The sequence below is a fragment of the Zosterops lateralis genome (genome assembly GCF_965231275.1).
Source record: "Zosterops lateralis genome assembly, chromosome: W".
Lineage (NCBI taxonomy): Eukaryota > Metazoa > Chordata > Aves > Passeriformes > Zosteropidae > Zosterops > Zosterops lateralis.
Window position 1 is genome coordinate 6160697 of NC_139801.1, and position 19037 is coordinate 6179733.

General features: G+C 48.5%; 2 protein-coding genes across 2 annotated transcripts; one reads left to right on the forward strand and one right to left on the reverse strand.

Annotated features, from left to right (window-relative positions):
• Window positions 1-6894: 6894 nt before the first annotated feature.
• LOC310922028 (ankyrin repeat domain-containing protein SOWAHD-like) lies at window positions 6895-8122 on the forward strand (the record flags this gene model as incomplete). The annotated part of the gene is given in 2 exon segments (XM_083882314.1): window positions 6895-6984; window positions 6988-8122. Coding segments are annotated over 2 exon segments (1008 nt in total). The 3' UTR covers window positions 7906-8122.
• An 8880-nt stretch (window positions 8123-17002) lies between these two features.
• On the reverse strand, window positions 17003-19015 carry LOC310922312 (large ribosomal subunit protein eL39). Its single transcript, XM_083882778.1, has 3 exons — window positions 18907-19015; window positions 18577-18680; window positions 17003-17306 (listed from the first exon to the last, which is right to left on the reverse strand). The coding sequence occupies exons 1-3, from the start codon at window positions 18907-18909 to the stop codon at window positions 17258-17260; spliced, it is 156 nt and encodes a 51-aa protein (XP_083738904.1). The 5' UTR covers window positions 18910-19015; the 3' UTR covers window positions 17003-17257.
• Between the last annotated feature and the right edge of the window lie 22 nt (window positions 19016-19037).

Below are 19037 nucleotides of genomic sequence, written 5' to 3' on the forward strand. Positions count from 1 at the left end.
TCCCTTACACTTCCCATCTGGCAATTTCCACTTTCCCATTTCCAATGCCCCTCCTATCTCTTTGAATCCTTCAATGTCCTTTTCTGAGGGACATATTTGGATTTCGGAGTCCTCCTCCCCGACCACCTTGGGGACGCTCACCGTGAGCAATGCTGCCCTTTTTGCCTCCTGATCAGCCAGGTTATTACCGTGGGTTTGAAATTGCAGTCCGGTCTGATGCCCTTTCACATGGACTACTGCAATCTCTTTGGGTTACCTGATTGCCTCCAAGATTTGCCGAATCATTTCTCCGTGGACCAGACCTTTCCCCTTCGTATTTATCAAACCTCTCTCTTCCCAAATTTTTCCAAAAGTGTGAACCACCCCACACGCATACCGAGAATCAGTGAATACGGTCCCCCTTTTTCCCTTCAACCTTTTGAGAGCCCTTAGGAGAGCATAAAGCTCACAAGCCTGGGCCGACCATTCGGGTCTCAGGGGGCCCGATTCCACCACTTTTCCCGTTCTGCCATCCACCACTGCATACCTCGATTTTCTTTTCCCTTCCACTACTCTCGCCGACCCATCCACAAACCATTTTTCTCCCCCTTCCAATTCCTGGTCCTCCAAATCTGGTCTTACTTTTGTCTGGAGTTCCACAATCTCAGCACAGTCATGCAACAGTTCCTCGGAAGGGTCTCCAAACATGAACTGTGCAGGGTTCTGTGCTGAGGTGGTTTTTAACTCCAATCCCGGGGAGCTGATCAGAATGGCTTCATATTTCAGAAGCCTAGAGTCGGTCAACCACTTTTCTGCCTTTTGTCATAGAATATTTCTCACATCGTGAGGGGTGTAAACTATCAAAGAGGCCCCGAAGGTGATTTTCCTCGCCTCCTCTACCAGGAGCGCCACCGCGACTATGGCCTGTAAGCACGTAGGCCGTCCCCGACTCACAGGATCCAGGATTTTTGATAAAAATCCTATGGGTTTTCTTTTCCTGGCCCATTCCTGAGTCAGGACTCCCTGTGCAGTTTGCCCACTGACATCTACAAACAATTGGAACTCCTTATTCACGTCTGGGAGGGTCAGTACTGGAGCAGTCATGAGGACCTCTTTCAATTTTTGAAAATCCAATTCATCCTGATCAGTCCACTTCACCCTGTCGGTGTTTAACCTTTCATAAAGAAATTTCACTTTTTCACTGAAACCTTCAATCCATTGCCTGCAGTACCCCAGGAGCCCTAATACTTGGCGTATCTGCCTTTTAGTTTTTGGAGCGGGCAATGCTATGATTCCCGCGACCCTCTCAGGGTCTAATTTCTTTTTCCCTTGGGATAGCCAATGACCCAAATATTTCACTTCGGGCTTCGTGAACTGCAGTTTGGATTTTGAAACTTTCAGACCCTTATCTCCAATGAAATTCAGCAATGCCACAGTACATTCCCTCACACTTTCCTCAGAGGATCCAGCTATTAGCAGATCATCCACATACTGCAACAGTTTTGTCCCTTCCTTCGGGGTGAATTGAATCAAGAGGTGCTCCAGAGCCTGTCCCAACAGATTAGGGGATTCCACAAATCCTTGGGGAAGCACTGTCCATCTTAATTGTTGTTTTCTGTTGGTATCGGGATCCTCCCACTGAAAAGCAAAGTAATCTCTGCTTTTCTCATCCAAGGGGCAAGTCCAAAATGCGTCTTTTAGGTCAATCACACTATACCACACATCCTCGGGCGTGAGCCGATTCAATAAAGTATATGGATTGGCCACTACCGGAAATCTAGTCCTGGTTCGAGCATTCACTGCCCTCAAATCCTGAACTAGCCGATAACTTCCATCTGCCTTTTTCACAGCCAGTATAGGGGTGTTATGGGGGGACATGCATGGCTCTATTTTTCCTCCCTTCAAAAGATCATCGATTACCCGTTTCAATCCCTTTCTCCCTTCCAGGGGAATGGGATACTGTTTGACCCGTATAGGGTCCTCGGGGTTCTCGATTATGATGTGAATGGGATCTATTTCTAGTTTCCCCACCTCTCCTTTAGAGTGCCATACCTCCGGATTGATGTCTGCCTCGTCCTTCTCGGTGAGCTTAAACATTTTCACCACTAGATCGGAACTTTTTACATCTATGCTAATTCCAAGGGCGATAATCATATCTCTCCCTGGCAAGTTGTAATTAGCTTCCTCCACCAACAACAAGTTTCCCAAGCAGACTTTGTTTTCTGATTCAATTTCCACATTCTCTATCACTGGCACTCTAAAAGGATCCCCTTTTGCACCCACCACCATAACTCTCTCTTCACTGGCCGTACACCCCTTTGGTAAATGCTGTAAAGTGCTCCTTTCTGCCCCGGTATCCACCAGAAAAACGATCTCTTGACGCTGGGGACCTACTTTCAATTTTACCAGGGGCTCGTTAGATGTCCTGGTCCCCAAGGTGAAGAGCCCCTGACACCCCTAATCCTCCTGAAAAATCTTTTCATCTTTCATCCTTTTCTTACAATCCCTCCGAAGGTGTCCTGCCTTCTTGCAATAGTAACATTCAGGCAGTTCCCTTCTCGTGACTGGGGTTGTCTTGCGGGGGCCTTGAGGCTTTCAGGGTAAGGTTTTATACTTACCCGAAGCCTGCTCCTGTCTTTGGACCTCCTTCACAGCTGCTACCAAGACCTTAGCCTGAACTTTCTGTTTTTCGTCCTCCCTCCTCATGTACACCTTCTGTGCTTCCCTCAGCAATTCTTGCAAGCTCTTATCTTGCCAGCCATCTATCTTTTCCAACTTTCTCCGGATGTCCTCCCAAGATTTTGTTACAAACTGTGTTTTGAGCAACACTTCCCCCACGGGGGAATTAGGGTCCATCCCAGAATATATCTGCAGACTTCGCCTCAATCGCTCAATCCATTCGGTGGGGGACTCCTCTTTCCCTTGACATTCATTGAAGGCTTTACTGATGTTCTGACCCCTTGGGACGGCTTCCCAAATGCCTTGGATTATGATATTTCTCAGGTCTATCATGTTCCTTCTCCCGTCCTCTGTCTGAGCGTTCCAACTCGGGCTAGAGCTGGGCCATTTTTGATCCCCGGGTGTCCCTTGTGGGTTTCTCCTGTCCCAGTCTCTGATACTCGCCTGTTTTATCATCTCTCTTTCCTCGTTGTTGAACAGAGACCTCAGGATTGCCATCAGATCCTCATAGGTATAGATGCTGCTTCCTAAGAACTCATCCAACCTATCTGCCACACCAAAAGGATCATCCAACAATCGCCCCATTTCCCTTTTAAAAGCTCTTACATCTCCTGTGTTGAGGGGAACATTCACAAACCCGATAACCCCGGGGGCCGTCGGTACCTCCCTTAATGGGAGTAAACTGTGTCCCTCATTCTCGCTTTCTCCCCATTCATCACTCATCATCCTTGCTTTCAAGCGGGTCCTGCTAGCAGGGGGAGAACTGGTGGCTGTGGGTTGTCTCCCTTTCCCGGACTGCGGGGGCGGAACTGCCGCCTGTGCGGCAAAGGGGAGTCTCTCCTCCGCTCGGGCCAACCCTGGTTGCGGCGGAAAGGGTGAATGAGGCCGTTCCCATCTTTGCGCAGACGGGATCTCAGAGGGGATTCCGGTGGTCATGGCGTCTACCGACGGGGGTGCCGCCGACAGACTCAGTCTGGACGGAAGAGGTAGGAGAGGGGGTGGCAGCAGAGGGACTGCCAGCGGGGACAAGGGGTGGGAGGCCTGGCTCCCTACTTGGGATGCCTGTGCCCCCATAAGCTGGTTTTGGGGGTCCAAGGGAGCCGTGGGCACCACTTGCTCTGGAGAGGGTGGTGAGTTCGGCCCATTGTAAGGAGGTGGGAGATGATCCAGGGGGTCCCAGGGCTCGGTCCCAGTTCCGGGCCGCCCTTTCTGTTTCATCGGGAACAAACCTGCTCGGGTGTTCAGCCAGAGCCGAGCATATTCCCTCTCCTCAGGGTCTGAGGGGCTCTTGTTTTCCACATAGCGATTCAGCTCACTACATGTCCAACTTTCAAATGATCCTAACACTGGCCACGTAAGGTGGCTCTTCAATTCTTCACCACCCCACACATCCATGCAATAGTACACCATCTTTTCTTTGGACTTCCTTTTTCTCTGAGGGCAATCTCCCCAATGTTCTAACATCCAACTCAGGGGACTATTTCGGGGGATTTTCATAGTTCCCTTTCCCTTACCAGAGGGGAGTTTTTCTGCGGTCTTTTTCTGGGGTTTGCTCTTTCTCTGTCCCATGTTTCACAAGTCTTTCTTACCAAGTCTGCAAATTCTCTCTGAGTCGGCTTTCTGCCTGTGCGTTGTGTCTCTGGTTCTTTCTCAGGGGACTGGGGCTTTTCCGATTACTCACCCCTCCAGCGAGCTGTGCCAAGGGGTCCCTGATCGGTACTCAATCCTTTCCTGGATTCTATTTGGACCCTTACCTTGGTCCGCTGGCAAAAAGGGTTTACCAATTCCCGAGCTCTACAGGACGTATCCTTCCTCTTTTCGCCCACTCCGTGATCGGTCCCTGTGACTTTCCTAGTCCCAGTTTTGACGAGCGATATGAGAGAGTTTTCACACGAAATCGCTTCCTTCGCGGCCGACCGTTCCCCTCGCGGGAAGACGGAAATGCGACCTTGAAGTCCACACTCACTTCGTGATCAGATCACGTCTCACACACTCGCCCGATCACCCGCTCAACCAGCAGTACTTACAGCTCCTTTTCCTGCGTGGATGTCTTCGTGCACATAGACGTTTTACGAGCAATGTCAGCTGCGGCTTTTTGAAGGCCCTCTGCCTTCCCGAGCTCTTTTTGCCCCCGGATCCGTCCTCTCCCCTGTCCTTTTTGTGGTTTTCTCGTTCCTAAATTTGGTTCGGAGGTTCGGGTGGAGCCGCAGGGTCTCCTCACTCACCAGGCCGCCAAAATCGGCGGGGGTACCCTTCTGGGTCGCGGGTCCCCGCAGCCTCCTCCGAATCCGAGTCACGGCACCAAATCTGTTATAAATGCAATGGCAAATATCGGATTAATAAAAAGACAATTTATTAATAACACAATATCGAACACCAGCAAAATGAGAAAACCACAAAATAGGAAAATATCAGCGCCGCGCCGGGTGGATAGGGGTCCGCACACCAGGGTACAAGATGCCCAAATCCACGCCGTGCAGTTCTCAGTCCACCCTTTTATAGGATTTTTCTGCCCTTAGGCAGTCCAGGTGTCCAGGGTGGGCTGAATAGTCCGAATTTCTTTTCAATGGCCTTCCCGGATCTTGTCAAGTCCCGTTAATCCATTCCGGGAAGGTTCTTTCTTATGCCAATTATACAGGTCAGTCTTATGTTGATTTCAGTTTGCATATCGTGCCAGGGCGTTGATGAAATCTGCATCGTCGTCAAGAAGGAATTCTCCTTGCATTGGCGAGGAAGTGATTCTTATTGGGGCTGGCTAGCGTCTTTGTTCAGTCTGATGATCCTTGTCCTGTTTCGCAACTGAAGCCGTGCAGGCTGGGGGGGAACGATTTGCTTCCTACTGGATTTTACATTTTATTAACATTGTTCTTATTATACATCGGATTATTATTATTTCATACACGAATTTTTACCCCAAATTTATCACAGGTGTCAGAGCAGTCATGGATAAGAAACTTCTGGAAAGAAAGAGGACTGGGAGCTTTTGGAGCAGAAGAATTAGTTCTGATTTCTAACAAAATTAGGGTACAGACTGCTGGTGGCTGCAGCTCCCAGCAACGCCAGGCACGGACTGTGCTATAAAGGGAATCACGGCAAGAGAGGAAGGCCAAATTCCCCGTGGGATGAAACACTGGATGACAAGGACCCAAACAGTGTCCCAGGCTGGGTTTCCCTTACATCAGAGAGACCCACCAGCCACTGGGAACATGGCCTCTTGGGGCAGTAACTTGGGCCTTCCTGAGCACAGCATCAAGGAGAAGCATGGCAGTCATGGGGGGCTATTTCAGGGGGCTGTAAGGCAATTGCTTCAGTAAGACAACCTTGGGGTGCTGCTGGGGTCAGAGAAGGTGTCCTGGGACCAGTGTCATGGATTCACACATGCCAGACAATGTAACAGGGTCTGACCCTGGGATCCTGCTAAGAATGCTGGGTTCAAGTGAATGTTTCCAATGAGTCTTTTGTTAATTCTTTGGTTACAGCTCAAGCTGGTGCTTCCAGAGAGGAACCTCTACCCAAATTCACACCTCTCAGTTATACCCCTGACACTCATCACCCAATCCAAGTCAATCACTCAATTCTGGTTAGCGGTACCTTGATTTCTTTCTGGGTTTCTCTTGAGCTGGGCTGGCTGCCTTCTGATATTACTTTATTCTCCTGGGATTGCCTCCTTGGTCCTTATCATCTCCATTCTGGTCATATCTGCTGAATCCCAAGAGTGCTTTGTTAGCAGCATCGTTTTATCAAAAGTTTGTTTGGTCAGCTCTCACGGCCTAAGGCTTTGCGTACTTCAGGTGCTAATGCTGAGCCAGCAGTGCTAAACGAGACTATTCAGGCAGGAGAATATAGTTCATCAATTTCTCCTGTAGCGTCAGCACTGAGCTGCCCAGGTCCCCCGTGCCTCCGTCTGGTCCCACGGTTCTGCACGCTCCCTGTATTCCCGCACCCTCCCTTGTATTCCCACACGCCCGGCCGCGCTCCCTCTGCGACGCCGCAAGCCAGTGTGGCCGGGGGGGCAGAGACAGCTCGTGTTTGAGGCCATGCCCAGCGGCAGCCATGGACACAGAGTGACCAAAGGTCACCTGCACCGCCCCGGCAGCGCCGCAGCTTCGCCACCGTGCCCGTTCGCCGTGCGGAATCGGTTCTTCCTTCGCCTAACGCCAGGAGGGGAAGCGCGGGGTGAGTGCTGGAGAGCGTGAGCTGTGCCCTGCTGGGGACAGCCCTGCGAGAGGCACCGCCATGGCCGGGCAGGAGCGGGAGAAGAGCGTGACAGAGCAGAAGGTAGCTGCCATCTCCTGGAGGTTCTCCTTCCTAGATGCTGCCCAGCCTTGAGTGGGCGGCCTGGCCCGCAGCTCCCATCTCTGGCCAGCCACACTGGGGAGCAGGGAGCGTTTCCATACGCTGCAGAAGATGGACACCAACAAAAGCATCAACTGGGGCAGGCACAGCTTGGGGAGCTGGGGTAGGACTTCAGGCAGGCTCTCCATTAGCCCCACCAGTACCCAGAGGAAGGAGCTGAAGGAAATCCTCCTGCAGAGCAACAGCCCTGGCAGCACCATACGGTCTGCCACTGCTCAGAAGACATCCAGCAGCAGCAGTCTTCCTGCAGGGCTGCACCAAGAGCAGATGCCTGAGCAGAGCCCTGATCTGCTGCCCCTTGTCCTTGATCCTCTGGAGCACGCTTGGCTGCTGACGGTGGCCGAGGGTGATGTGGACAGCATCATCAAGCTGCTGGACATGGATCCCAGCCTGCTGACCAGGAGAGATTTTGTGACAGGCTTCACTGTTCTCCATTGGCTTGCCAAGCATGGCCACCATGAGAGCTTCATCCAGGTCATCTCCCATGCCCAGAAGAAAGGCTACCCTGTCAACATGAACATCCCCACAGCCAGTGGTGGTCTTACCCCTTTGCACCTGGCTGCCTTGCAGGGACACGAGGTGCTCATCAAGGTGCTGGTGGGAGCTTATGGGGCAGACACCACCTGCAGGGACCACAATGGGCACAAAGATTGGCAGTACCTGCCAGCAGACACCTCCAGGGACCTGAAAGAGCTGGCAGGGGCCTTGGAGGAGGATTTGGTCCAGCTGCACTCTCACAACACCAGCAACAACTGTAAGTCATCCAGAGAGGCTGGGGCAGGGCAGAACTCTGTGGACTCCAGGGCCAAGGGAACAGTCCAGCACTCCTGGAGCCTGTCGACCCTCCAAGGCTTTGTTAGACAGGCATTTGCTTTCTTCCATGAGCACTGAAGCTCTCCTGGCTCCATTCACTGGTAAACCCATGCTGAATAGCAGCTGGAAAAGCCTGCAGGGAGCTGGGAACTTGGGTGCTCAAAATCCTGGCCAAGTTAGGATTAAGCCATGGCACCATGGCCACCCTGGGTCTTGTGGTCTTTTGGGGCTGTTCTGGTGTGTGTGGAGCACCATGGCCATTGGGAGCAGTACCTTGGGACAGCCCTTCCAAAAAACTGCCTGTCTGCAGAGGAGGTTTTGCCCTGTGCCCCTGTGGGTGGGGACTCCTTGTTGCATCCCAGCAGATCCCCATGGTTGGGGCTCATGTCAGCTCTGCTGTGGGGAGCTGCTTCAACACCCTGCGTGCCCACAGGAGGATGTGCAAATCCCATGCTGCAAATGTTTTCCAGCTCCCTGTGAGATCCCCTGATCTCTGCCATATGCACTTTCTCTGGGTTGTTTGTTTATGACAGCTGATTATAAAGCTGTTTCTCAGTAGAGTAAGAGCTAAAGGCCCTGTTTGTGAGAAGAGTCCAGGCCAAGAGAAGTCTTTCAAAGTGCAAAACAACTCACACTGGCAGCCCTTCCTGTAAAGGGCAGTTTCCCCAGGGAAGAAAAAGAGAAGGCTGGAAAAATGCCTTGGGAAACCCCATTTTCAATGCCATAAGCAAAAGGCTTATTCACATGCTCTCTATGCAAATTATTCCCAGAAAGTTCTTAGTTCTCTGTGTTATCATAGGTTGATTTTTTGTGCAAGAATTTTAATATTCTTAATCCTTGTCCCCCATTGGACCCTTCCCTCAGACTCCACCTTAACTTCCCACCCACACCAGGGTGCATAAGTACCCCTGCCTGACCCTGGCCCGGGGCTCTTTGGCCTCATGCCCTTGGCCCATTGTTACTGCCTTGATCCGGTTCGTTCCAATACAGTGGATGCCTTATTGTTTGTTATTTTTGTATTATTAAATTACTTTTTGGACAACTGGATCAAAGCTGCCTCTCTCCATCAAGTTGCCATGGGGCTGAGTCCCAAGGAAACTCAAAAAAGGTCTGACCATCTGGGCTCAGACCCTCAGGAGTTTCATCTTCCCTTGAGATCTCCATCCCAGGAAGCCTGAAATGCTCAACCTCATTAGGAATGGGGGCCAAAGCAAAGGAGGAAGGAAGGACACAAGGGGGACAGCATGGGGTGGCTCCTGTAGGGACTAGAGTTCAGGAACAGCTCTGAAAAGATGATTCATTCTCAGAAACTGTGGAAAAGGTATGCGAAGGCTGTGAGATTATTGCTACTGAGAGTGTGTGTTGGAGTCCAGGACATCCCTTTGGATGACCTGGGACCCAGGAAAAAGAATTTGAGCCCTGGACAGGGGGGTGTGGAGCTGGTCCAGGGGGGTTGGAGACCTTGGCACAGAGCCCAGGAAGACACTGAGTTTGATCTTAGCCCATGGGAGAAAATTCCAGCACAAGGAGAGGAATTGCAAATCACCAGGAAGTGAAAATAGTAGTTTAGCACAGTAGAACATGCAAAATTCAGTAGTTTTAGGATTCTTAGAATAGAGGTAAATGGGAGACAAGATGGTGGAATTTGGGTGGTACCTCGTGTCCCTCTCCTTCTTCCTCGTCCTCCATCTTCTGGGGTGGTGATGATATAAGGTAGTTAGAGTGGATTGGGTCAAAGCAGAAGTGACCCTCTTAGTGTAAGCACTAGGCATTGGTACAAAATAGTAAATAATCTACACGTAATTATCTGTATAAATGTAAGGTGACGTCCCATCGGTGGGCAGTCGCCTCATGTCCCAGCCACTGTCCGGACCTCGGCTGGGAGCGGAGAAAAACTTTGTGATATCAAATAATAAACAACTCGAGAAACCAGAAAACAAGGCCTTGAAGACTCTGCTTCTTTGTACCAATGTGACTCGGGGCTTTTAGAGGGCAAGGACTTTAAACAACTTGAATCTCGGGTGAGAAAACCAACCCGAGAGGTGTGGGCCTGATATGTCTGAGTCTGAAAGATTTTTAGCCTTGTTATAAATGCATATTATATAGTTGGCTTTTCGCAAATATTAACATTCTCGGCCAGGCACCCAGGGACAGCAATTCTCGGGTTTAATTGGTTCTTTATCACCCGAGATTCCAAGGCTGGTGGTTCGTGTGGGCACAAAGGGAGTGATTTTCCCTCTTGACCTCTGAAGGATTTAGGGTCTGCTGTCTGACTGTGTCTCTGTATCTGTGCTGAGCTCGGTGCTCGGTGTTCGGCCCGAGAAGGATGAGGAGTCTCAAGGTCTTGGTTTTCTTGGTTTCTCGCGTTGTTTATTAGTTCTTATCTTACAATTCTCTGTGTCCAGCCAAGATGTTCACAGCAGCTCGGACACGAGGTGACTCCCCCCCGTGATGGGAGGTCGCTACCTCTTATACAGATAACTATGTACCTGTTATTTACAATTCTGTGCCAATGTCTATCACCTATACTAACAGGGTCATGTCTACTTTGATCCAATCCACTGAAACTACTTTGTGCCCACGTCACTGCAGAAGATGGATGCCAAGGGAGAAGAAGAACAACCCAGGGCACCGCCCTAAAACCACCATCTTATCCCTTTGCATCTACATTCTAAAAATCCAAAACTAATCTTCTGCATAGTGATAACTACACTACTCTCAGTAACACCTTTGTGACTTGCAATTCTTCTCTCTGTTAGATGTTTTTCACATGGACCAAAATCAAAGACTGTGTCTTTCTGGGCTCTGTGCCAGGCAAACCCCCCTGCACAGACCCCAGACCCTCTTTTTCGGGTCCCAGGCCTCTCTACCGAGGTCTGTGACTTCCCAGGGCACCCAGAGGGATGCCCTGGACTCAAACAAACATGACTACTATATGTATAATTGTACTCTATTATGTTTTATTAATAGAGTTTAGAAAGGTAATGAGTGTGTATTTTCTGATTATACCAGAGGGTTAAGACTGTTTTTTTTTATCTCTTCCATGTAACGTCTAAACCACCAAGCCAGAAGTTATGGGAGAGGGGGTCACCTTGTGACCCTTCATAAAAAAAACTGTTAACTTTCTGTTTTCTTATCTAAATGAAAAGAACCAGAAAACCTCAGAAGAAAATTTATACCCATGTTACCAGACAGAGTGGAGCCACCAACAAATAAATCTATTAGATAAGATGATCTGGGATACTTAAAACAGATCAAAAAAGAATGTTTGATTAACATCTATTGAATATTCAACACAGCGATCCTTAAAGGTAGAAATCCAAAAGGGTGAAGTGTGCTGTTGGGAGACCTTGTGCCAAGCACCCTCGGCTGAGAGAACTTCACCTATTCTGTCTCCTTATTGTCTTTTTTTGTTAAACTTATAATTTTTTTAAAGGAGAGTGGAACTCGTTTTTCACAGCCTGCTAGCAGCTACTAACTTTTTCCCAAGGAAAAATTTCTCAAGTTTCTTCTCAAAACAATCTTGGCAAACAACTATCCTTTCTCAAAACAATCCTTCTCCAGGTGGTGTTTTGCTGTTTCTCTAGTTTAACCAATGGGATTAGAGAGGTGTTGTTCCTATTCACCAATCATGTTAAGTCTGTATCGGAACACCTTATAAAAGGTAGTAAGAATTAGAAAATAAAGCCTTCTTTTTCTATGCTCTTTGCCTTCTGAAATACTTGGAATCTTTCTTTCGTGTCCTACAGCGACACTGAGAGCATGCTCAAAAATGAAACTCTGATGAACATTGCTGCAGCAGTGTAACAGCACATGTGTGTCTCAGTCACTGCATTAAAAGGGCAAAGCCCCTGCTCGCCTGTTTGTGTTTTGTTCACCAAGTGGAGCTCTGCCCTGGTGATTTCAACTTGCTTTTTACATTCTCAAAGGCCAGGACTGCTTCAAAATATCTTCAGAAAAACAACAGTCCCTTCCTCTTTCTCATCAGCATGAGACTATTCCTACACCCTTAAATAGCAGTCCCATTTGAGAAGTGCTTCTCAGACAGGAATTGGGGAGTTTCTGTTCCCCAGGGCAGCACTTGCAGGGACAACTCTTTTAGAAGGGCAGTTGTGGTTTTCTTTCCAGCTGCCTTTCAGGGGGCCTGCAGGGGTGACCGAGGGACTCAAGGTGATCTGGCCTGGCTACACAGGTGCATTTGCATCTTCATGCAGAAAGATACACAAAGACACACAGGTAACTTCCTCTGGGGAACTAGAGCTGGGGGGTTTCACAGATCCTGAGCAAACTCCAGTTATATTCAGACTTTTGAAATGCTGCTTGGGCACCAAAATAACTGTCTTGGTTTGGATAGACAGGTATCTGCCAAGGAAGATTGGAGTCACCCTTATAATGTAAGCCCCGCCCCCTTTTCAAATTATTATAAATTTGCAATTAAAAGGCTGTCAGGCAAAGATTTTGGGAATAGGTATAGCAGTTCTTTACTAGGGATATTAAAAATACAAATGTTGTAATACAAAAGAATAAGCAAACAAACAAACAAGAAATCCTAGAAAACGCTGACAGAGTCAGAAATACAACCTGATGCCCTGTTAGTCAGGGCGTTGGAAACAGTCCAAAGTCAGCCCTCCTGGAGTGGCAGATGTGGTCCTGTTGGAAGCAGAGATGGTCCTGTGGAGCCAGGGGTCCAGAGTTGGGTCCGGTCTTCCTTTGGGAGTCCTGTGGGAACACCGGAGTGCCTGATGACACTTGTGGCTCCTTTTTATCTAGGTGGAAATGGTTTGGCTCCTTTTCCCTGGGTGGAGCATCTCACAATAGGATGATGTAATGTGTCATGTCATTGGTGAGTTTTAATGGCCCATTAACAGAAGATATCACCATGGAGGTAGTGGAAGAGTGAACAGAGATAAGAAGCACTACTCCATCTGGTTTTAACAGCTGGCTTGGGAGGCAGTGGAAGACTGAGCAGAGATAAGAAACAATACCCCATCCGGGTTTTTAACAGCTGGCTTGTTATCAGAGAAGGCAGTTACCCCCTCCCTTCTGGAGTTACAACAAATAAAGAAAAATCTCCCCAACCAAGCTTTGGCCACCTTTTTGTTTTGGTCAAGTACTCTTAAGTATTCAACACTTGGTCTCCTTGGTAACTTATGGGGAAAAAATTCTTTAAAGTAAAAAAGGAACAAACTTAACTCCCAGCAATAACCCAGTCAGCAGTAATGACTTGGAAGAGCAGCCTTCACATGAGTGAACAGGGATCCAGTGACTGGATAATGCCCAGTCCAGGTGCCTGTGTGGACATATAGATGGGTCTGGACATCTTAATCCCTGAGGTCAGCAGCAGATACATACAAAATACACTAGAACTAGATTTAATGCCTGATCTACAACAGTTTTGTAATGCTTTAACTCTAATAGATTGAAGATGTTGGCAATACAGCTCCTTCTGGAACTGCTGTGGCCATGTCCATGCCATGGGAGAGCAGGCTGGCTTCTCACAAGTCTGCTCACACCAGCATAAACTCCATGAACAGCATTGGGTGAAGTTCTGGTAACCAAAGTGCTGTTGATAAGACAGAACTGAAAAATATTTTTGACTTATTAGTCTTCTGTCACCCTTTTGCAGCTGTCAGGGAAGGGGCACAGGATGGTTCTTACATCCTCCTCTGAGTAAGGTACAGAGTTAACAGTGGAATTAATGAGAATTTCCTTGAAGGAGCCATTTCCTTGGCAATAGTACCTGTGGTTTAGTCATGCTCCACCGGGAAACACGGACTTAAACGTTCCATTTGAAAGTAAAATTTCGCTGACAAATGCTGCACCTAAATACGACAAAATGATTTTCAGTAATTGCCTCCCCCTGAGAGATAACCAAAACCCTCTAAAGACAGCTTTCCCATGTTTTGGTCATGGGTTAGACCCTGTGTTCTGTGCTGAGACAAATTAGACAGGGACTTCAGAAAGAGCAGGACCAGAACTCTGCCTTTTTAGATGTGTTATAACATCCTTGCCATGCCACCTCCTGCCCTGGCTGGGTCCCTTTCCACTGAGAAAAAAAAAAAAAAAGATTTCCTTCCAGTGACCCACCCCTTTGTCTTGCTCGGTTCATTTTCACACCTACAGAAAGGCAGTTGATTTGGATATAGAGACGTTTAAAAAAACATTCCTCAAGTATACAATCAGTTCTAACTTTGCTTTTCACTCAGAAAACAAAACATATCCACCAAAATCAAAGGACTAGAATATCCAGATATTTTTTCTTTAAAGCTTCTGTTGATGTCTGTTATCATGTGTTAGCCCAGTTCTGCAGATTCCTGATCCCCTCACAGGGAGGAGAGGGCAGAGAGCTGCCACATGTAATTGCGTCTTTTTCAGAGTGCAGCCACGGCCTTTCTATATCCCAGCCAGCCTCTCTGTAGAGAAAAGCTTGAGAAGAATTCAGGCAGCAATTCAAGCTCACACAACCACACACGTTACCGGCTAGCTCAGCAAGAGAGGCAGAAGGCTCCCAGCTCCAGATCAATTCCAGCAAGCGTTTATTCCATGTGCCAAAGGTGAATCAGGAGCAAAAGAGAGAGACCATGTGATTTTTCTGAGTTATATAGTGTCTCAGGTTCGTGGGTGGTACAGGGGGGCAGGGCAGGGGGCAAGTGACCATAGGGAAGAGAGGAACAGGACACCAGGCCCCATAGTCAATGGGGAAACAGGGAAAGGGGATACCATGGGGTGGGTGATGGGCTTGTGAAACACAGAGAGAAGATTGCACAATGTTTGCAAGGAACCATGGGGGAGAAGCCTTTGTTACACCTGAGAGGGGTCGCTTTTCCAAGGCAAGGGAGTTGGAAATTCCTTTAATGGCACAAGGGACTCCATAGCCACAGACAACAGAAAACATTCAAATCCAGAGATATTTGTTTGATTAAGGTTATGCAGAAGATTGAGTTTAACCCAAGTTTAATTTGTACTAAATTTACTTTGTGTTATCCCTTAATGTCCAGTTTGAAAAGCAGATGCAGTCAAACAGGGAAAATAATACAAGGGGTTATTTTCCAAAACAGTTCCTTAGTAGAAGCTACTTCCATCTAATGAAAATATTAGTCATGATAGTAATAGGGAGACTTTATAATAAATAGAAATAAATTGCTCTATCTATTGTTCAGGAAAGTTTTCCAACAAATGCCATGGAAAACTCTCTTTCCATTCTCAAGTCCATAAAATTAATTTTCCTCCTCAGCCAGATCCCCATAGACACAATTACAGAGAGCTTTTTCTGCCAGCAGTGATGTGGAGAGGCTGGAGGAGGTTTGCTGGGTGCTAAGGCCAAACTTCAATCCTCAGCAGTGCTATTATTTCCTGAACACTCACTTCAAAAAGAGTGCAGAAGAGGTTTAAAAATCATTGGGGTCAAAGTGGCTGCAGCACATGAGCTGTGGGGGTGCTGGAATTGTTTCATAGGTTTTTAGTTAGAAGTTTGATGTGATTTGGACTTTAACCCTAGCCAGGTAAAGCTCCTGTCCTGGAATGTTCTTATCAGAAGTTGATAAGAGTTGCCAAGACAACCTAATCCTCTGCCTGGAGTTTGGTCATCCCATTGTCTTTTCCCTCATCTCAATGCATCTCCCCTCCCCGCCCATCATCTCCCAGGCCTGAAACCTTCTGAGAGGTGTCAGACAGTGATTGGTGGATCCCCCAAGACCCCACCCCAGTTTACCTGATTTGTTAATGTTGTGTATTGCATTTGGCATTAGCCACCTTGCTTTGTTTTCATTGGTCTTGTAACTTGTGCCCACCCCTGAGACTTCTGGTGAACAAAAACCCCTTGCAAACCAGGCCCTGGGTCACTCTCCAGAGGCACAGGCCTGGGACCAGGGACTGCCCCTGTGATCCCCGAATAAAACCTTCTTCCTGAGCCTTAAGAGTGTCCCCTCTTTCGAACCACGGCCGTGACAGCCAAGGCAAAGGTACTGCGGAGCCAAAGACCCACACAAAGGTACTGTTGGGGCGTATCAGAGCTAGCAGAGTGGTCCAGCCGACCGCTGGACTGGCCTGAGAGACAGATACGCAAAGCAACAATGAGCCTCTGTTGAAACATCTCTGGCAATGCTGTTTGCTGCTTTCCTGTTGCAGTGACTTACTGCTTCCCCCGATAATGAACTAGAGTCCACTCTTACCAGACAGGGTAAGAAGCTAGAGGATACCTCCGAAGTATCCTGAAGTTGGCAAAAATCCCAGCCTTGCTCACCCCAACTGACAGAACCCTGCAGCATACCTTAGGAAGGAGAGACCTCATGACCTCTGAGATGTGTATTTCTTAGCATTTACCTGTTTGGCACATGCTATGCCCAGCATTATTTGCTCTGAGTTGCAATACGAAGGAGATAAATCTATTTACCTTTAATGTGAAAAGCAGCAACACAGAAAGTATGGCAGCCTGAAGTTTCCTCAGGAAGCTGCCTCTCAGAAACAGACCCATGACCTGAGGCTGAACCCAGGAATGAACCAGCACCTTGGCAGCCCTCAGTGTCAGGATGGGCTTTGCCACAGCCAAGAACAGGCTCACAGCAACAGGGTTTTCCTGCTGACCAGAGCAGCTCCCCCAGCTCAGTGTTGCGAACAGAAAGGACTGGGTGCAGAGCCACAGCCTCCTCCTCCACTTCCCTGTAGTGAATTGGTTTCACAGGCCCCAGCAGAGAATACCAGCACAGGGGTGGCTAGTGTGCCAACTACCCTGATACCTTTAACCCCCTTTTTCCTCTCCCCTTTTTAAAATAGCTACAAACTCTCCCTTTGAGCCTCATCTTAAATTTCTACCTGTCTGCTGAGAATGTTTAATACTAACCTGCACCTGTGGTTGGCGTTGACTTATCAAACCAACCCAGACTCCCGAACAAAACTCATATTATTTAATATTCTAGAGACTACACAGACATTATGTGCCACACTCTACAGTACTGTATTTTTAAAGAGATTTTCTTCAGGTCTGATTTTGACTTTTTTTTAAAATTGGTACTTCGCTCCTGAAGGTTTACAGTAAGTGAAAAGGAAGACACAGCCTACTCTACCTGAAAAGAGCTGCCAAGGTTCTTCATATTAAATGAGAATATAAGTAACATTATCGTGAATTTTATTATTACAATCCCACAACATACATATGAAATAATTCTAAAACTGAAAGTCATTCAGGTCCATATTTATTAATAAGCCTGTGCACTGTCAATGCTCATGGTGATGCCTGAAAGAACACTAATAGAACACAGTCTCCATGTTTCAGATACAAAGATTTTCCCAGTTAACGTCAACATCCCAGACCAGCTTATAAAAACCCCACACTGGGGACTGCAGTCCAGCACCACAGAAGGAATGACTTGAGAATGTTATCAATCTGACACAGAAAGACCAGTGTTCATTAGAGCTCCCGGGACAGTCTCTCTTACAAGCCCAGTTTGGTCCTCCTCCAGTGTCTCCTTTTGGAGTTGTACCTAAGACAAAAGCAGAGTGAATTAGCAAAGTGCACACACACATCTGTAAAACGTGAAACAGAACAGCATATAGAAAAAGTCTCTTCCATGAAAGCACAATAATTTGTGAGCATGTACTTGTCCATCTTAAGAATAAATGCTTTCACCACAGTGTGGGTGAAACCACAGACAGTGTTAACAGAGTTGCTCTCAGCAAGAAAATGGCAGCACTCCCACAGCAGGAAGTGCTGCAATTGCAGCCTGCTTTAACACAAAGCTTGGACAGAACCAATGGCCAAGCTACTCAAGTGCCAGGAGATAAAAATCTGTGATTTTGCCCTATGGTCAAGTATTTAAAAGTACTGCAATTTATCTGAAACAGAACCCAGTTTTAACCTGGCACGTGGAAGACAAGGATCTAGCTAAGTGCACGTACCACTGATCCTGCCTAGAAACAAGTTGGAAGCAGCTACAGGAACAGAACCTAGTAATGCTGGGTCACTGCCTGAGCCAGCCAGTGCTCCTGTTGCCCTCCTCACTGCTTAGGACAAAGAGAGAAAGAGAAGAGGGAATTCTGTTGCCTTAAAAAGCCCAGATGAAGGAGTGTATGAGATAAAAAACTATGCTGCAGTTTTCAACCAGAGGGTTTGGACAGGCACCACCCTGTGCATGCACCATGTGCACCCAGTGTGTCACAGCACTCAGCATTTCTCTAAGCACAATGCTAGAGAAAAAAACACAACAGGAAAGCAAGAAACTATGGCAAATTAATTCTACAGTCAGGTGCCAAGCACGTCATACTATCAATCTGATTTCCCATACATCAAACAAGTCCTTTGCTCTCTTACACACCATCCCCTGAACCTCGGAGCACCCATGCTCAGGAACCGTTCCTTGAAAATGTAGGAGCCCAAAGGAGCAGCTATGAGAGAAGACAGGTATTGGGGAGGGGAGCGTCAGGAACAGAGAAGCTACCAGGGAACAAAATCTGGAATAAATCATCCACAAGTACAGTTTAGGTTTTCACTTTACATGTACCATCACTGAACGTCTGTGGACACGTGCAGAGCACTGGTGCAAAACCACTATAGAACAAAACGGTATGGAAGCCCCACACTGCCTCAAGAGGCCTCACCTGCCCTACCATCCCTGCATGGCCTTCACGGCCACAAAACTCCGCTTTTGCTGGCATAAACGCCGTCAGCTCCCGCCTTCGGCCTGTACCGCTCAGGCCTCCTGAATAAGCCTGCACGGCCGCAGCTCCTCAGAAGGCACTAGCCGAGCTCGTTACCTGATCTTATTGCCAGTTTTCATGCGAATCCACTGCGGGATGGGCCGGTTCTGTTTCTGCTTCTTGGCGAGGAAGCGTTTGATCTTGAACGTCTTGTGCGACGACTGCAAGAGAGCGCAGCGGTCAGTCCCTCACACAGGCCCGGCACAGGCCCGGCACAGCCCCGGCCTCGCCAGGCCTCGGCGAGCCGGGAATGCCGCACCCGGCTCCCTCGCGGCCGCTTCGCCCCGCCGCCCCCGCGGCCCGCCGGCCACGACCCCCGAGCGCGGTGGCCTCGGAGAGAGGGCTCGGGGCGCGGCAGGAGGGCGCGGATGGCCGCGGATGTCTCACCATGGCGCGGAGCGGCGCGGCGTCCCGGCGATGGCGGCGTCCGAAGAGGCGGAAAGGGGAGGCGGAGCGGCGATGGAGGAGCGAGCGCAGCGCCCCCTACCGGCCCGGCGGTCCCGCACGCAGTGAGGGGC